The following is a 17,739-nucleotide window of genomic DNA, read 5'->3' on the forward strand; positions in this document are numbered from 1 at the left end:
AGGATGAACTCTTTATTGAAACATGTTATCATAAACTGTGCTTCCTCTGAATCTCAGGAGTGACGTATGGGTTGGGTTTCTTTTACTAAAAAAACAGGATACAAAATATTGTTGGAACTCTTACTGCATTCATTCCACTAACAGTTTGAGATGTAGGTCATTTCACCTTAATGTTCATCTATCAGCATTCAAGAACTCCAGCTGCTGCTATACTGACTCATGTCTCATGACCCTCTGGTCCGCTTGGCACACAACATCAACATCCTCCCTGGAGAAAAACCTTAGTTCTAAAATCAATGCATAATAATAGCAGAGGGAAGGCAATTATTCCTCCTCTACCACTTATTCCCTTAACATACTTCTTTATACTGCTGTTGTGGTCAAAATCTTAAGTTCTGCATGGTTGCGTATATTCAACTCCCAAGCATATCTGAGGATTTATTGTGGTTTTAGGGGCTATGTTACAAACTCAGGCCACAATCAATGGAGGAAAGGATGCCCATGCATCATGTGAGCACAGCTGTGTTTGTGGATACAGCCGTAAACGGGAGACTCAAAGCTACCAAATGACATTTACTTGGCCTAAAACTTTTTATTGAGAATCTTATAGGGGCAAAATAAAAAAAATCCTTCCAGTAGCACCTTTAAGACCAACTAAGTTAGTTCTTGGTATGAGCTTTCGTGTGCAAGCACACTTCTTCAGATACACTGAAACAGAAGTTGCCAGATCCTTCTATATAGTGAGAAGGTGGGGAGGGGTATTACTCAGAAGGGTGGTGGGAATGGGAGATTGGCAGATAGCTGAGATGAGCCTGCTGACGACTCTTAACGACTGTAATAGGTCTTACAGGAAAAGGCAAGGGGTGAGAAGGTGAGAAATGGCTTAGTCATGTATAATGGGATAAGAATCCAATGTCTTTGTTCAAACCAGGTCTCTCCATGGTTTTAAGTTTGGTAATGAGTTGCAATTCAGCAGCTTCTCTTTCCAGTCTATTTCTGAAATTCCTTTGTAGTAGAATCACAAAACAGAGAAACCAGTAGGAGAACACTTCAATCTCCCAGGACATTCTATACAAGATCTCAAAGTAGCTGTTTTACTACAAAGGAATTTCAGAAATAGACTGGAAAGAGAAGCTGCTGAATTGCAACTCATTACCAAACTTAAAACCATGGAGAGACCTGGTTTGAACAAAGACATTGGATTCTTATCCCATTATACATGACTAAGCCATTTCTCACCTTCTCACCCCTTGCCTTTTCCTGTAAGACCTATTACAGTCGTTAAGAGTCGTCAGCAGGCTCATCTCAGCTATCTGCCAATCTCCCATTCCCACCACCCTTCTGAGTAATACCCCTCCCCACCTTCTCACTATATAGAAGGATCTGGCAACTTCTGTTTCAGTGTATCTGAAGAAGTGTGCTTGCACACGAAAGCTCATACCAAGAACTAACTTAGTTGGTCTTAAAGGTGCTACTGGAAGGATTTTTTTTATTTTGACTATGGCAGACCAACACGGCTACCTATCTGTAACTTATAGGGGCAGTTATATTGTTCATTAAAGTCTGTCTTTAATGAACGAAAGTTTTGTATCTTTCAAAAGTTGATCCAGAACCAAATAGATCTTAGTAAATAATGCCACCCACCTCTGACTGACCCTAGTTCATAGTACAATGAATACATTTTAGTTTGTGAATACTTCCTGCAATATTTGCCAAAGTAATAATTCCTGTTTTGTTTTTCTTCTGATGTTCAACATACATTTTCCAGCTTTTTCCCCTCTCTCCAATATTCCAGCAAATAAGCACATGTGCATACTTTGGAAACTTCCCTAGTTGCCCATGTGTGCGTTTCTTTTATTTTCCTGTAAAATAACTACAAATACTAATAAGAATTCATACTAAAAGCTTCTTCTGTGTTATTGGTGGATATATAATTTCACATACCTCATGCTTTCCACTTTCCAGGAATAGTTTGTGGTACACAATTAGCAGCTTTTGTTAAAATTTGCTGCAGCTAAGACTTCTTACAACCTTGTAAAGCTTATATGGTTATATCAATTAAAGGAAGGAGCTCCAATAATCTTTGGTATGTTTGCTGTATATTGTTGATGCGTGGTTAGCAGACACCATATTTAAATATGATAATAAATAAAAGTGCATCATTTATCTTAAAAGGATGAGCATAGAGCAGGTGTCAGCAAACTTTTTCAGCCGTGGGCCGGTCCACCATCCCTCAGACCATGTGGTGGGCCGGACTATATTTTGAAGGGAAAAAAATGAACAAATTCCTATGCCCCACAAATAACCCAGAGATGCATTTTAAATAAAAGCACACATTCTACTAATGTGAAAACACGCTGATTCCTGGACCGTCCGCAGGTCGGATTGAGAAGGCGATTGCGCCGCATCTGGCCCCCGGGCCTTAAGTTGCCTACCCCTGGCATACAGCATTGGATCACATCAGATTATGGTCCAGGTATTGTCTGCTCCGATTAGCAGTGGCTTTCACAGGCCTCAGGCAGACCTCAGGTTTCACATCACCCGCTGCCTGATACTTTTTCACCTGAAGATGCTGGAGTTTGAATCTGGCCTTCTGCAGAAAAAGCCTGTGCTCTGTCCCTGAACTGTGATTCTTCTTTCACAGCATGGGGTGGATTTATTCATTTTGGAGAAGTAGCACCTTTGTAAAATAATGAAAAGGTTAGTTCCTAATATAATATAAATACAACTCCAGCAAAAGTTCTACTCAACTCACCCACTGAGAAAGAAAATGCAGTATGATAATGAGCCTATCATTATTTCGGAGTGTAGTGATTCTGGATGCTGTTTTATCACCCTCATGTATAGCATTTATGTAGCATATTCCCTAAGTCAGCAGTGAAGAATCTCCAGTCTACAGGCTTAATTAGGCCTACTAGGCCATTTTGGCCAAGTCACGCACATCACACACAGTGATCAGCTGATCAGCAAAGGTTTGCACATAGTGCCCTGCCTGGCTTTTTGCAATCAGGGCTTCAAAGTATTAACTCTTTGCAAGCACTAACGGATCAACTGGTGCTTATGGAGAGCAGCGCATATGCTTTGAAGCCCCTACAGTCACTGATTGTTGGGGCTTCAAAGTGTAGTGCACTGAGAAGGGTGAAAATGGGTCGCCTGGCTTCACTGTGATATCAGGTGAGTGGCCATTGGCTCATTGTGGGTGGAGGAGCTAAGGATCCAGCCCACCAACCAGATCCAGTTCCTCACACCTTTGCTAAATGATCAGACTGCTAGTACATAAAAGCTTATGCCACTATAAAACTTAAGTTTTCAAGACTTCACAGTTCTCTGCTGTTTTTGCTCCAACAAACTAATCCTTACAGCAGCTCTTTCAGAAAGATGGAGGCTAATTATTATCTGTATATGAGAGCCTGGCTGCTTAATCTGAGAGATAGTGACTTGCCTAGAGATAGACAGTAGACATGGCTGACCTCAGATTTCAACCAGAGATTTCCATCTCATAACTCATGCTCTTAACCTCTCCTCTATATGATCAGTTAAGAAGGAAAGACTGCAGTGAAGAGATTTAAAATATGTGGTGTATAAGATCAATCAGGTCCAATCAAGGCCATTTGATTACATGGAAGAGCACTTCAGCTCAACGAAATAGTATTGATGTATGCATACATTTCTAAGAAACCAAGTTGCTAATATTTTAAAGTTACATTTTCCAGGCATATTCTTCAGTGGCAGCAGAATGGGAGGCAGCAAATCAAGCCAGTCTGTGGTTGAAAATAGATCCTGTGCTTTCATATTTTCCAGGTTTTGTGGTGGTATTTGAAATACTGCAAACAATATTTTTGCAACGAAAGAAACCTCTACAAAGAGATGCTAAAATGGCCTGTCAGGAGACATGGCACCAGCAATGTGTACTAAGTAAACTAAAGAAAAATAACACCATGTTTGTAAGGGCATGGCTATGGAGATAAAATAAATTGTAACTCTATGGCTTGGAACATGGGCATGGCCAACTAAATTAAGAATAACGGGGGGGGGGACCTTTTTAAAAATTGCAGACATATGTGGAGCACAATCCTACGCATGTTTCCCTTGGAAATAAGTATATATTTCATAAGTTGGGGTGGGAAAGAAATATAATGCAATTCGCATTTAAAGGTGAAGCTACCTAATTCATGCTTCCCCAAAAAATAGATGAAGCAAAACACAGCCATCCTTCAAAATTTGCATTTGCCCAAGTTTTGCAATGCAGGTCCCCAGCCAAATAATTTGTACAAAAATGCATGTACTAGGGTAAAGTGTGCATAAAAATGCATATATTTGTGAAAATGATATACAAAAATGCATTAAATTAGGAACTATTGCTTTACAGAAATGTGTATATTAGGCAAAAAATTATACGAAACTCTGTATATTAGGAGAAAATCATGGATGAATTTTCATGAGGACTTTAAAAAAATCACAAGTTGATCTGGAAATGTGAAGATCTGAACTTGAGATTGTAAAAAGGAGAAATAAGAGAAACCAAAATTGACAGATTCGCCCATCCTACTCATAAATCAAGGAAGGGTGATTTCTGAAAACAATGGACAAGAGGCGTTAAAAGGCTTGTAAAATCATGTGAATATCTACATGTAGAAGGGGAAGGGACATCAGTGGTGATTCAGTTGTTTGGAATGTCAGCAGGATGCATTGGATGTAGAGGTATGCAATCATAGAGTCAAAAGGGTGATACAGCAGAAGCACAAGGAAAGAATGGTGATGAACAAACTGAATGACTCCCTTGGCTTGGGGAGGCAACATGAGATCACCTTAAATCTGATCTTAAACCAGTGGTGGCCAAACTTGGCCCTTCAGCTGTTTTGGGACTATAATTCCCATCTCCCCTGACCACTGGTCCTCTTAGCTAGTTTGGCCACCACTGTCTTAAGCCAAAGGTTTTCTTGAGCACTGAATATCTATACCAGGTATGTCCAACAGGTCGGTCGCGATCTACTGGTATATCCCCACAAGGTTTTAGTAGATCGCGCTCGATCTCTGGCTCCCTTTCCTTAGCGTAGCTAAAACTGACTCCTGCCACACACCTCACCCCGCCCTACATTGTTGTATGGTCTCTGGAAGGGAAAACAGCTTTCTATGTGCTGCTGTTTTGATCCATTGCGACCTTTTTGTGAGTGACTTTACCCCTTTGTCCCTTGCCTTTAACCCCCCCAAACGGATCTTCCCCCCAAACAAGCTTTTTTTTAAACCCACCAAAATGGGGCTTTCCTCCCCCCCTAAGAAAGCTCAACAACTTTGAGCTGAACCCCCCCAAAACAGGGGGTAGGTCACTGCCAGTTTTTAATTCTGAAGGTAGATCGCAGTCTCTTGAGAGCTGGCCACCCCAATCTATACAAAGTGACCCAACCAATACATTGCCTACACACTTTACAGCACAGGTAAAAAGGTAAAGGACCCCTGGACGGTTAAGTCCAGTCAAGGGAGACTAGGGGGTTGTGGCGCTCATTTCGCTTTCAGGCCGAGGGAGCCGGCGTTTGCCCACAGATAGCTTTCCGGGTCATGTGACCAGCATGATGAAACCACTTCTGGCGCAATGGAACATCATGACAGAAACCAGAGCACATAGAAACCGCTGCAGCGGTACCCATTTATGTACTTGTACTGGTGTGCTTTCGAACTGCTAGGTTGGCAGGAGCTGGGACAGAGCAACGGGAGCTCACCCCATCATGGGGATTTGAACCACTGACCTTCTGATTGGCAAGCACAAGAGGCTCAGTGGATTACAAAAATTGGCTTTTACGATATCGCTGCTGAAACAGACATACAGTAAAATGAAACGGGAAAAAATGTTTTATTGCAGATTTGTGAGCTTGAGACTGTTGTGCAATTAACCTGTAGGATTTTCTTCTACATTTGCCATTTATGGACGTGAGTGCCTGCAGAATTGTAGCAACTGAATAGTGATTTGCGATTGTACGATAACTTTTGTGGGCTTTCAAGATCAAAGGCTTAAATTGGCTCAGTTACAATTCTACCAACCGCAGCGATTTTCAGCCCATAACCCAGTTTTAAGGGAGCAGCTTATATTTGGGTATTGTCTTTTTTTCTTTCTCCCCCTTGAATTTTAAAAGTGCGGCTTATTTGTGGGTGCGGCTTATATTCGGGCCAATACGGTAACTGATACTTAAAAGCTTGCTCTGGCTGCCCACATGCTACCAGGTCAGGTTCTCTACAAGGCCCTTAACAACACCTATCCTGAATACCTTAAGGACCACTTGATTCCTCATATTTCTGCCCAATCACTGAAGTCTGGGAGGCGTGGGAATCACAGTTTGTGGTTTCTATGGCTTGGATGGACGGCTGATACCCACCAGGAGCTGTGTGTTCAGTTGTGGTCCCAATTCTGAGAGACTCCCTCTTAGCTGAGAGTATTAAACTTCCAGCACTTAGCCATTTCTTTTATCTTTCAGCTGATGTTATGGTCAATTACAATGGTTTTACCTGACTGTACAGTGCTTAGTGAATTGCCCAATTTTTGGACTTCTGTAAATTTAATCTTTCATTATTGTGTTTGTTTATGATAGATGCATTCCCATGTGCTATCATTTTATTTTTTGGATTCCTCTAGCTCATCTTATTCTCTCCACCACTAGCACATCCCATAATAAATATGGCTTCCTTTCATTTTGCAATTTTATATGCTCTCCTACACACAGTCTCCTGCTGTCTTGTGGTTCCATACCCACTGGTTTAAATGATTGTTTTGCAGCTATTCTTCCAGCGTGCATATGGTATTCCGACATATATCTATTTTTCCCTTCAGGGTGGCCATATGCAAAAAACAAAACAAAACAGGATTCTTTAAACTTTCAGGACTGAATAAGGATTTTTCCGACTTCTGGAAGGACTCTGTGGAAGCCACACCTTTTATTACAGGATCACGACAGATTCCAGAACTTTATTTCTGGTTTCGATACTGAATTTATTTCAGGCCTGCTCAGAAGTGTCCACCCGTGACCTGAAAGTCCTCAGATCCGTCTTGGAAGGAAATACAGCGACAAGAGGGCGGGGTGCATTCTGTACTTTCTCAGAGGCACCCTTTATTACTTGGTACGCTCCAAGGCTGAAGCCTGGGGCTAAACTCTCCCTTCTCCTAAGCAAGACAGCTGTGGGAACCCGGGAGAGCCCATTCAGCTCGCCCTCCCCTCGGGGCTGGCCCAGCGCCTTCCTCGCCGGTCAATTCCAGCGGGAGGCGCGCGCGCGTGCGCCTGGGCTGAGGCGGGCCGGCGTTTTGTTTGGCTTTGCTCGCCCGGGATGGGTGGGGGCGAGGGAGGCGGCAGGAGGGAAAGGGAGCGGAGCGAGAGTTGCTCGCCGGCGCTCCTGCAGCGAGGGAAGGACGGCGTCCTGTGGGCTCGCCCCTTCGCGCCCACCAGGAAAGCGGGCGCCTTTTTCGGGGAGACGCTGCAGATGGAGCGCCCCGCGCCTCCCTCCCGGCAGCAGCGTTGGCGCCGCCTGTGCCCGCTCGCCTAGACGGGGGCCGTGCCTCTTCTAGGGTTAGGATGGAGTAGCGGGCAGCGGTCGGCGTCGCTGGCTGGAGGCTGCCCGGCCACCTGGGGATGCTTGGAGACGCCTAAGGCTGCCCCGACGGCCGCTCTCCCCTCAGAGGGCGCTGCGCTCGACCTCGTCTGTCAGCATGGGCTCGCCCTGCCGCCGCCGCTGCTGCCGCGGAGGGACCCCTTGACGGCTTGCCTCTTCGTGGCCCTTTGCTTCCCCCCGGGAGAGGCGGGGAGGGGGCGTGCAGCTCTTGGCCCGGCTCTGCCGAGGGAAAATGCTAGCCGGGGGGTTGCTGGCCGGTTTCTCCGTGCTCAGCCTGCTCACCTACGGCTATCTGGCTTGGGACGCGGCTGGCGACCCCGAGAGCGCGGGCGCGACGGCCAAGTTGGAAGAAGGACCCGAAGCGGAGCCCGCCCCTACTCCGCCACACCTCATCTTCATCCTGGCGGACGACCAGGGGTTCAGGGACGTGGGCTACCATGGCTCGGAGATCAGGACGCCCACCCTGGATAAGTTGGCGGCGGAAGGGGTGAAGCTGGAGAACTACTACGTCCAGCCCATGTGCACCCCGTCCAGGAGTCAATTCATCACGGGAAGGTAAGACGTTGGCGCTAGGGTTTTTTTTAGAGTTTAGAGGGTGGGTGTCAATTTCAATAACCCTTGAAAACTGAAATTGGTGAGTGTCTGCGCCTGTCTTACCTCGCAAGATGCCTCTTCTAAAATCTCTCCTGCACAAGTATGGTAAATACAAACGGAGTTATTGTGGCACAAGCTTTTGTGGACTAGGGTGTCTGATGAAATAGGTCTGTTGCCTTTAAAAGTGCCTGCATGTGCTGTTGTAGACTTAGCACAGGTACCCCCCTCCTGGAACATCTGACATTTAACTTTGCTTGGAAGTTTTGTCCTTAGCTGAGGTTTAGGAAAGTAGTGGGTTAATGAGTGAACTAAAATCAGAACTTGTGCTTTGTTAACTAAGCATTTGGCAACTGAGAGCTACCCACTTCATAATATTATGATAACAGCTGATTTGCATGGATATACAGTGCATAAAAGCCTCTTGTCACTCCATTCATGTGGAAGCTACCAGCAACTAGTGAGCATCATTTGAGTTCTGTTTTTATTAACACAGCTTGGGGGGGGGGGTTAGAATCAGGAGCCTCGAGCCAGCAGGAGAGCCTCACCTGGAGAGTAAAACAGAAGTTCCAGGGGAATGAATGAAAGCTCAAGTTGTCCCAGTTTGTTGTCATATGCAAGTCCCCATTCTTACTGCCAGAGACAATCACTCAGACAGTTATTGGCCAATGCGAAAGATGTCCATTGAAACCTCAGTCCAATGAGAAAGCCAATTTGAGTTTAAAGCCATAGTAAGCACTTTGGCAAGAACATCTTAAAGAACTTAACCACAGCATTGTTACACTGCTCAATATTGTCTGCATCTTCAGCTGTTAATGTTGTCATAGCATGATGTGTCCGAGCGCAAATTTTAAAAGGCTATTTCTCCCGTTTCATACCATATTAATCCAATTCACAAGCTTGTATTTTAAAAGGCCATATCCTAGGATCAAAAATATGCTAATTGAATCACTTGTTGACATATTGTATTCCCATAGTATAATTCCTCCTTGTAGAAAGTTAGAAATGTGTTTTCAGTATCACCAAAGCAGCTGAAAACAAACTTGTTATTTATGACACTTTAGATGTGCAGTCCATTTCACAATCTTTATCATTCATTCTGATAACTGTGTACACTAGTTTCGCTGTTACTGTAATTTTATCATTGCCCACTCATCTTGGTTTTAAGCTTAGGGCTTCTAAGATCATGCCTGATATAGCTTCTGCTGAACAACAATGCTGGCCGTCAGCTTCTGCTGCTCATAATTATGTGCAGTGTTAGGATAACTCGCAACAGATAATGTAACATACTTGATCATGAGAAGAGCATGGAGTTCATTTTTGGCCCTAAACTTTTTTTCCTAAGCGCATAGGTCAGGAACCTGAAGTTATGACGATAGCACGTATTCACATCTAAGATGCAAGTTTCCCCCCCTTGTCTGTTACTTTTATTGTGGCTACCATCATTCTACGTATATTACAAAAATTATAAGACACGGGTGTACTCACAGATATGCAGTCTAATAAAACATGACATATGAAGGAACCTTTTCCTGTTGTGGACCATTTCCAAGTAAATTGTTCTCTTATCCATAAATGAAACCTCCCACCTGGTGGCTGCTTCAGTAATTACGTATATTTCAGGGCTGAATCCACACATTTGTGCACTGGGTGTGCAGGCATGTCTGAAGCAGGGTGGGTACCAAAATATTATTCCACTGAAAACGGAAATGATATCTTTGTATGCCTGTATGTGTGGTGGCGTATGAAGAATCACAAAAGTTAGCATGGAGCATGAATGCGGGCAGTGGGGAAGCACTCTCCTTTCACTCATGTTAGTATCAGCAAGGTTGTTTTAATAAAATGGAAACTGTTTTACTTCTGTTGGAACAGCTGGAAACAAAGTGAGAGCCAGAGTTATGGAGCCACCAGTAAATGCTCTGCAGAAAAGACCTACAGTTCACAGTCTGTTAGGCAGTCTGTTCAGGCTGCACGGCAGTCATTTGTTCATCTGGCTATGGAGTGTTTCTGTCCAGGTGATGACCTGTCCCTGTTAAGTATGGAACAACTGGAAGATGACTCAGAACAGAACAAACCAAATCCAAAGGAGCTTGGATTACCAATCTGGATTGCTAACCATAAAACACATACTGTTTAAATTAGGCAAGGAGTGAACTAAAACAAATAGATTGGGAGGAGGCTGAGGCTGCAGTTTTTTTAAGTGGAATGTTGTGAAAAATTATTCTGAAAATCCAGTTGCTGTATTTTTTGAAGTGGTTTTAGGAAAACTAAGATGTTTTTCATGCACTTCCTTCTGGTTTTCTTTACAGTCTGCCAGACTGGCATGATGCAAACTTATTTTCTTTGCCATTTTACTTTCAGAGCAAGGGATAGTCTACAACAAAAGTAACAAAAGTAAGAAATAGAGTAAGGGTGTGACTGCAGAAGGGTTTGACCAGAGTGGAATTAAGAGTACATAATAAAGTTATTTCTCCTTTGTATGAATGCCAGAGATGGATTGTTGGAATTCTCCATTTCCTACTTCCGTAATATAAATAAATTCATATTAAAATAGTGTGGGTTTTGCATTATGTGACTATCTGGTCTACAGTAAGTTAAATTCACACATAAAATATTCAGCAAAAACTTGGTAAACTTGTAATACAATTGATCTCAAGTTTAGAGGTTCCAGTTTTTGAGTTCCAGTTTTTGAGCTTTGCCCAACATGTCCTTGCTGTTTAAAGATGGCTCATGCATAGTAAACCCAGGATGGTTGTCTCAGTTACCAAGATTATTATGGAAGATGGGGAACAAGGGAACAAGCATGTGGTCTTAAAGGCGGTAAGTATTTTAGAAATTAGAATTGGTGCCTTTAGACTTTGAAGGGATCCAATATTTTTGTAATGTGCTAAGATCCATCTGAACCTCATAGTTGGCTAAGGCCCTGAGGGATAGTTCAGTCAGCAGAGCATGAGACTCCTAATCTAAGAGTTGTGGGTTCAAGCCCCACATTGGGTGAAAGATTCCTGCATTGCAGGGGGTTGGACTAGATGGTCCCTGTGTTCAAGATCTACAGTTCTGTGCAATCATACACCAAACATATTAGTCATCTTGAGGCTACATGTATGGCAGAGGTAAAGTGCAAACCCTGAAAAAGTAGAGTTGCAGCCTTTTCATCAGATGGTGTTGGTGTGCTGTAAACCGTTCCTAGGCCTATATGCAACTTGAAATTCCTGGAACAGCTCTTGGACTCAGGAACACTATTAAGCTGCAGAACTTTGTCACTGCAGAACTTTGCCATCAGTGACAAGAAACTGATAATAATAATCAGGGATAAAGGTTCCTCTTCCCCAAGTTGTAATTACTTCAGGGATATCCGGATTCAACTTGAATTCACTCGCTCACACAACCATTTTCTGTTCAACACCAGAAGAAATGAATGCTGTGTGAATCCTGGTTAATGAAAAGGGAAGATAAAATAGCTACTCCACTCCACATGGTGAATTTCTGTCCTGGGCCGCTGAAGCTCAACAGAGAAAATTTATTTTTCTGAATATTCCAAAATTGCAAGCATGTCCCCCTTTATCTTTTCCACCCTCCAGCTCCAGACCAAACCGATCCAGCTTCTTTAGCCTTCTCTCAAATGATGTTATAGACTCTTTCCCATGGCATGTATGTAATTAAAGCAAATTAAAACAATGTAAAAAAAATGTTTCTGGAATAAAACAAAATGGTCTTGTGTGGCAAAGTTGTCAGAAGGCATTGTGTGCCATGGAAAACAAGCATTTATGAGAGCCATAAAAGATTTAATAAGAAAGCTAACTTCAGTATTTTATATGATCTGTCCCACATGTCTATGCACGTGTTTGGAGAGTGATCGTATTTCATATTTTTATTTATTATTATTAATACTAAGTTTCATATAGAACATAAAACTGAGTTCTCCTGATTAGTGGTTGGATGTATTTTCAGCTGAGTAAATGGGAACATTCAGAGACCATAGAACTATGCTTCCTGGATTACATTATTATCATTAATAATGATGATGATAAATTTATTACCTTTCCCTCAACAGCAGGTCCCAGGGTGAATTTAAAATTCAGATTTAAAGACAGTTAAAACAAATTGCAGTCACAGGTATAGAAATAAGAATACTGAAAATGTTATTATATTTAGAAGAAAAGCATTAATAAAACTAGCCCAGATATATCACTAGATTTCTTGTATGGTGTAATGCAGGGGACAGCAAACTTTTTCAGGAGGGGGCCGGTCCATTGTCCCTCAGCCCTTGTGGGGGACCGGACCCACCCTTTCCCGAAAGGACTCCCTGCTGCCACTCATCGTCATTGTCCTTGGCCAGGGGTCTGTGGGGCGCAGAGCCCACGCCGCTGGCCTGGGTAGTGGAGGCAGCCCCCCCACCACCACCGCCGCTTCCTCCTGCTCGGCTCTTTGCCATACGCGGTCACCTCAGGGGGAAGGAAGGGGTGTTGCCCAGAGGCGTCCACGGCTTCGGATTGGCTCCAGGAGTTTCCTGCAGCCAATCCAAAGCTGTGCCAGCGTTGTCGCCTGCCCAGAGGCGTTCACAGCTTTAGATTGGCTGTTGGAACATTCTTGTAAAGTTAGTAGGATGCCCTAAACCTGTGCCTTGTTCAAAAGCCCCTCACAATGCCAACTATCAGGGGATAGAAAGGTATTATTGGGCTGAAATTAGGAGCATGCTTTTACCCAGCCACCCATGAATGGCGTATCTTAAATATCCCTCTGGTTATGCATCTTGGCAGTTGCCTACACTGTAATCTGATATGTGGGCCTTCCACCTCCAGCCCTAGTATGTGGAATATATTCCAGTTCCATACTTTGCTTCGAGCTGCACTTGAGTAATGCATTTTGTTATAATTGTTAAAAATTATAGCTGTACACTTCCTTGACATTCCCAAGGAGCTCACTCTTGATTTATTTGGAGGATGATTTTCTTTATTCGGGATGATTTAAATGAACCACATATCTTTATTTGGCTGCACTGTACTACTGTATTTCCATGTTGACACAATTTGAACTATATCTGTTCACAGCAAGTGGCTCACAATTCTCTTCATTTCTTTCAAATGACAAATGTAACATACATGTAAATAGGGGAGATCTTGAAGTTATAATACAGTTGGACAGCTTTTGATGAAGTCCCATGGCAAACATACCAGAGAAAAATGGAGTAAGAGGACACATTCTCTGATAGGGAATGTTTTTTGTTTGATTGGTTTTTTTAAAGAAAGCAGAATATAGGGATAAACGAACAGGTTTCATAATGGAAATCTGTGCTGGAACTGGTGTTCGTATTTACTGTGTTCATAAATACTTTGAGGTCAAGGTCAGCAATGATGTGGACAAATGTGCAGGTGCCACCAAAGTATTCAGGATGGTGAAATCCAAAGCATAATGTGAAAAGCTGCAGTACAGTGAGTCTAAACTCTTGGCAAGTGCAGCAAAACAGCAGACAAGGTCCATTGTTAGAAAATGTAAAATGACACACAGTGGGACAAAATCAACAAACAGTACCGCCTATAAGCTTATGGGATTCAATTGGTGCCCACGAGTGATATAGGATAATGATAGGTGGCTTACTACAAACATTTATGGCAGTAGCTAGAACATAGGATGGTGGTAACGGAGCAAATCACACTCTTCTCTTGCCCCAGCCTGGTGGGATTTTACAGCATGGCAGGGCCAGTGCTACAGCTATAGCTCTGCTACAATGGCAGCTGGGGCCACAGGCAGTGACCAGTAGTTGGCCAACAGAGTCCAGTAGGGCTGGCAGAGGAACACCACTGCCCCATCTAGCGCTCCCCCCAATCCCTATGCAAAGGATTGATCTGCTAGTGTTTTGCAACAGTAAAAGAGGGAAAGAGGCAGATTTAAATATTTTAAGGTAAGAAAGGAAAGTTCACATCGTGTTTAAAAGGACAATTTTGAATTGAGCAAAACAAGAAAAGTAAGTGCTTTGAATAATTAATTTAATAATGTATCCTAAACTTGTGGGGTATTTGTATCGTATTTGCTGCTAAAAATAAAGTTGTGAATATTGTGTAGGAATACATTAGCCCAAACTCCTTAACAATTATGAAGTAAGTAAGTAGGTGTTAGACAAATATGTCATTTTTATGCTGCATAATATTACAATTTAAGGAGATGATAAATATTCCAGATTATATTACTTGGCAGTGTTGCCTTTCTTCTTCCGGATGAAATTTCATTTTATGTCATTTGGCAGAACTCATTTGGTCCCACCAGGACTCCATAAAAGTGCATCAAGAGCCTGGGGTGCTTATTTATTCCAAGTCTGCACCCATATGACACTGTTCTAAAACAGCAAATGAATATATTTCCCATTTATTAGCAGAGCTGTTGGCGGTTTGTGACAGTACTCCTTCTGCATCAAATCAGAGGTCCGTCTAGCTCAGTTAGCCTGTCCTAAATCATAGTCTGATTCAGCTTTTCAAGGGCGCCTATAATAACACTTAACACCGCTAGAAATTTTTCCCCCAGATTCTTCCATTTGTCTCTGGCAAAGTTTGTAGACTCAATGATACACAAAATATTTAGGAATCTGAAGAATTCTATGTTAGTGTTCTGACTTGCATGCATTTCTCATAAGCAGGAGTGGAATCCCGTGAGGTCTAGTGGTCAGCATCTTAGCAGCTTTCTTCATTGCCCCTATAACAACACAGAAAATTCTCCTGGATAACATCAGAAATATCTGCTCATCTGGAGACTTGGGGGCGGTGGCATCTGCTGCATGGTGTGGCCCTGGCTACTCCATGCGGGGGGACCACCATCTTCCCACGTGGCTGGAGAAGAGGAGGGTCATTTGGCACCACCCTCCTCTGGTTGCTCTGGATCACTGGAGTGGGCGGGCACTGGCCTGCAAACCAATTAGGCACAGGGCCGTAGGGCTGGACTGGACCCATTCCTACTGTACTGTATTTAGATGGCTTACCCCTGATTTTTGCTGCTGTTGTTCCACTTGTATTCTTAACTGGCAGGCTTTGGGTTTGAAGTCTGGTTTCCCACACACCCCATTCAACCTTTTCAGTGCCAGGCTGTACAAAAGTAATTCTCCTGTGAAAAGTTACCAAGTTAAAAACAATATTTTCTTATTCCACTAATCTGCTTCAAGTGTTTGATGAGTCATCTCTACTCATCATAGTAACAAAGAAAAGCCCAAAACAAACTAGCTGACTTCTTCCATGGGAATAACGTAGCAAAGCAAGAAAAATGATTTGTTTTTCTATATCTGATGGAAACCACTGAATGTAAAGAAGGGGTCAGTCAAATCAGTACTTTATGGTGCTGAAGGTTATAAACTAAAATTGAGCTGAAGGACAATTCACACATTTCCCCACCCCCCTCTAAGATTATGCAGATACAAGAGTCCACTGGAATTTCCAACAACCTTAAAAATCATTTAAAAAGTGAAGCAGCTACACCACAAGACAGAATAATTCAGACATGACACATAACTAGTACTGTAAGGGTGGAAATGCACATTCCCATCACCATGGCAGTACTGATGGAAGTGCACATGTCTTCATTCAAACTCTGGCAGCACAGATGAGGGATCCATTGGGTTCTTTGCATCTGGATGCATGGCTGATGCACATCCAGACATGAATCTGCATCCAATCTGCACAGCTCCCAGTCCACCAAAGGAATCTGCTGATGGAAGTTTGATTGAGTGCAACAGCTGATACAGTATCCATGTGTTATCACTTCATGCATTACATACTTTTTCCAGGTTAGCAGAAGCACAAAGACCGCGCAGATCAGGAAAATAAAGAACCAAATTAGGTATATGTTTCAGGTAGGATTGGTTTTAGCTGAACATAAAAGCAAAAGGAAGAGCTGATTTGTAAGCAGGTATCAGAAGACAAAGGCCTCATCTGCACTATACATTTAAAGCAGTATCATAGAATCATAGAATTTTGGACTTGGAAGGGACCCCAAATGTCATCCAGTCCAACTCCCTGCAATGCAGGAATCTCAACTAAAGCATCCATGACAGATGACCACTCAACCTATGCTTAAAACCTCAAAGGAAGGAGAGTCCACCACACTCTGAGGGAGTCTGTTCCATTGTCAAACAGCTCTTACCACCAGGAGGTTCTTCCTGATGTTTAGTCGGAATCTCCTTTCATGTAACTTTAATCCATTGGTTTGAGTCCTACTCCCCGGAGCAGGAGGGAACAAGCTTGCTGCATGCGACAGTCCTTTAGTTATTTCAAAATGGCTATCATCTCTCTTCTCAGTCTCCTCTTTTCCAGGCTAAACATAACCAGTCCCTCAGCTGTTCCTTATAAGGCTTGATTTCCAGACCCTTTATCATCTTGGTTGCCTTCCTCTGCACGTTCTCCAGCTTGTCAATATCCTTCTTAAATTGTGGTGCCCAGAACTGGACATAGTATTCCAGGTGTGGTCTGAGCAAGGTAGAATAGAGTGGTGCTTTTTTTGATGCTACACCACACTGTTCATATTCTTGCAACACCTAACACAGCCCAACACAGCTATATTTATATTCAGGAGTGGCCTGAGGTGTTTCGGCACCTGACACGAAATGCCCTGCTGTTGCCCCTGTGATAGGAATGCAAACTCAATAGGGAGTTTTACCTGCCGGGAAGTGGGCGGGAAGATCTTTTCTGGGTCCTCACACTTGCCAGTGGGGCTTTGCATTGGCTATTCCCTTCAGCAGAATCCAATGCAAAGTCCCAACACACCATGGGGTGGGAGGAGCAGGGGAGATCTCTCCCCCCCCCCCAGCAGCAAAGCTGGGTGACAGAATACATCCCCTCTCGCTGACTCGGCAGGAGGGGGGGCATTCCCCAGAGCTTTGCCACCAGTCCCTCTCTGCCCCTAGAGTTTGGAGAGACTGGCAGCAGAGCTGGGTGGTAGAACCGGCATTCCACCCCTGGGAGGATGCTGCTTGAGGCAGCCACGTCACCCAGCCTCATGGGTAGACCGGCTCTGTTTATATGGGAATGGGACAAATTATTCAGAACATGCTGACTTTGTACAGTGAATCTCTTCTATAAGTTTCCATTGTTTCTTTCCTCTAAGTTCAGTTAAAAAGCTGGCAGAAAGAAAGGGGCACCTTCTGCTATCTTTAATAAACCTTGAAATATGCAATTACCCCCAAACACCTGGAAAATGTTCAGTGGTATCTAATCAAATAAATATTGAGAGTGGGGATATAAAAATTAATCTGTCTTATGGGGCTGCACTGCCAGATGAGGTTACCCAGTTGGGTTCACCTTTTCTTCAAATCAATCCATGCTTGGCTGATTTACTACAAGTCCTGGAATTCACTTCTTTGGTTACTGCAAGCTTGTCTCCGCCATAAAAGTGTAATCCAGTACCCGTTGCTCTGCAACTTGATATGAGATGAGAATGAGGTGTTTCTAGGGAAGCAGATGTTTGATTCACATGTGTAGAATCCTAGATCCAAATCTTTCTAAACAATGGGTAGATTTGTTGAACTTGGCTTGTTCGACATGGCCAGGGTTCCATTAAGCAGGGTGGAACATGTCA

General features: G+C 43.3%; 1 protein-coding gene and 1 long non-coding RNA gene across 2 annotated transcripts in view; both read left to right on the plus strand.

Annotated features, from left to right (window-relative positions):
- LOC308485927 overlaps positions 1-17,739 on the plus strand; it is a 75,598-nt gene that overhangs the window by 14,169 nt on the left and 43,690 nt on the right. The window lies entirely within an intron of this gene.
- The window catches only part of ARSJ (arylsulfatase family member J), a 32,213-nt gene continuing 21,803 nt past the window's right edge, over positions 7,330-17,739 (plus strand). Inside the window, exon 1 of the mRNA XM_081021979.1 lies at positions 7,330-8,148. Within this exon, the coding sequence (XP_080878105.1) occupies positions 7,826-8,148 (323 nt within the window). The 5' untranslated portion in view covers positions 7,330-7,825. The remainder of the gene's footprint in view (positions 8,149-17,739) is intronic.

This window comes from Podarcis pityusensis (genome assembly GCF_964106645.2).
Source record: "Podarcis pityusensis genome assembly, chromosome: 9".
NCBI classification, from domain to species: domain Eukaryota; kingdom Metazoa; phylum Chordata; class Lepidosauria; order Squamata; family Lacertidae; genus Podarcis; species Podarcis pityusensis.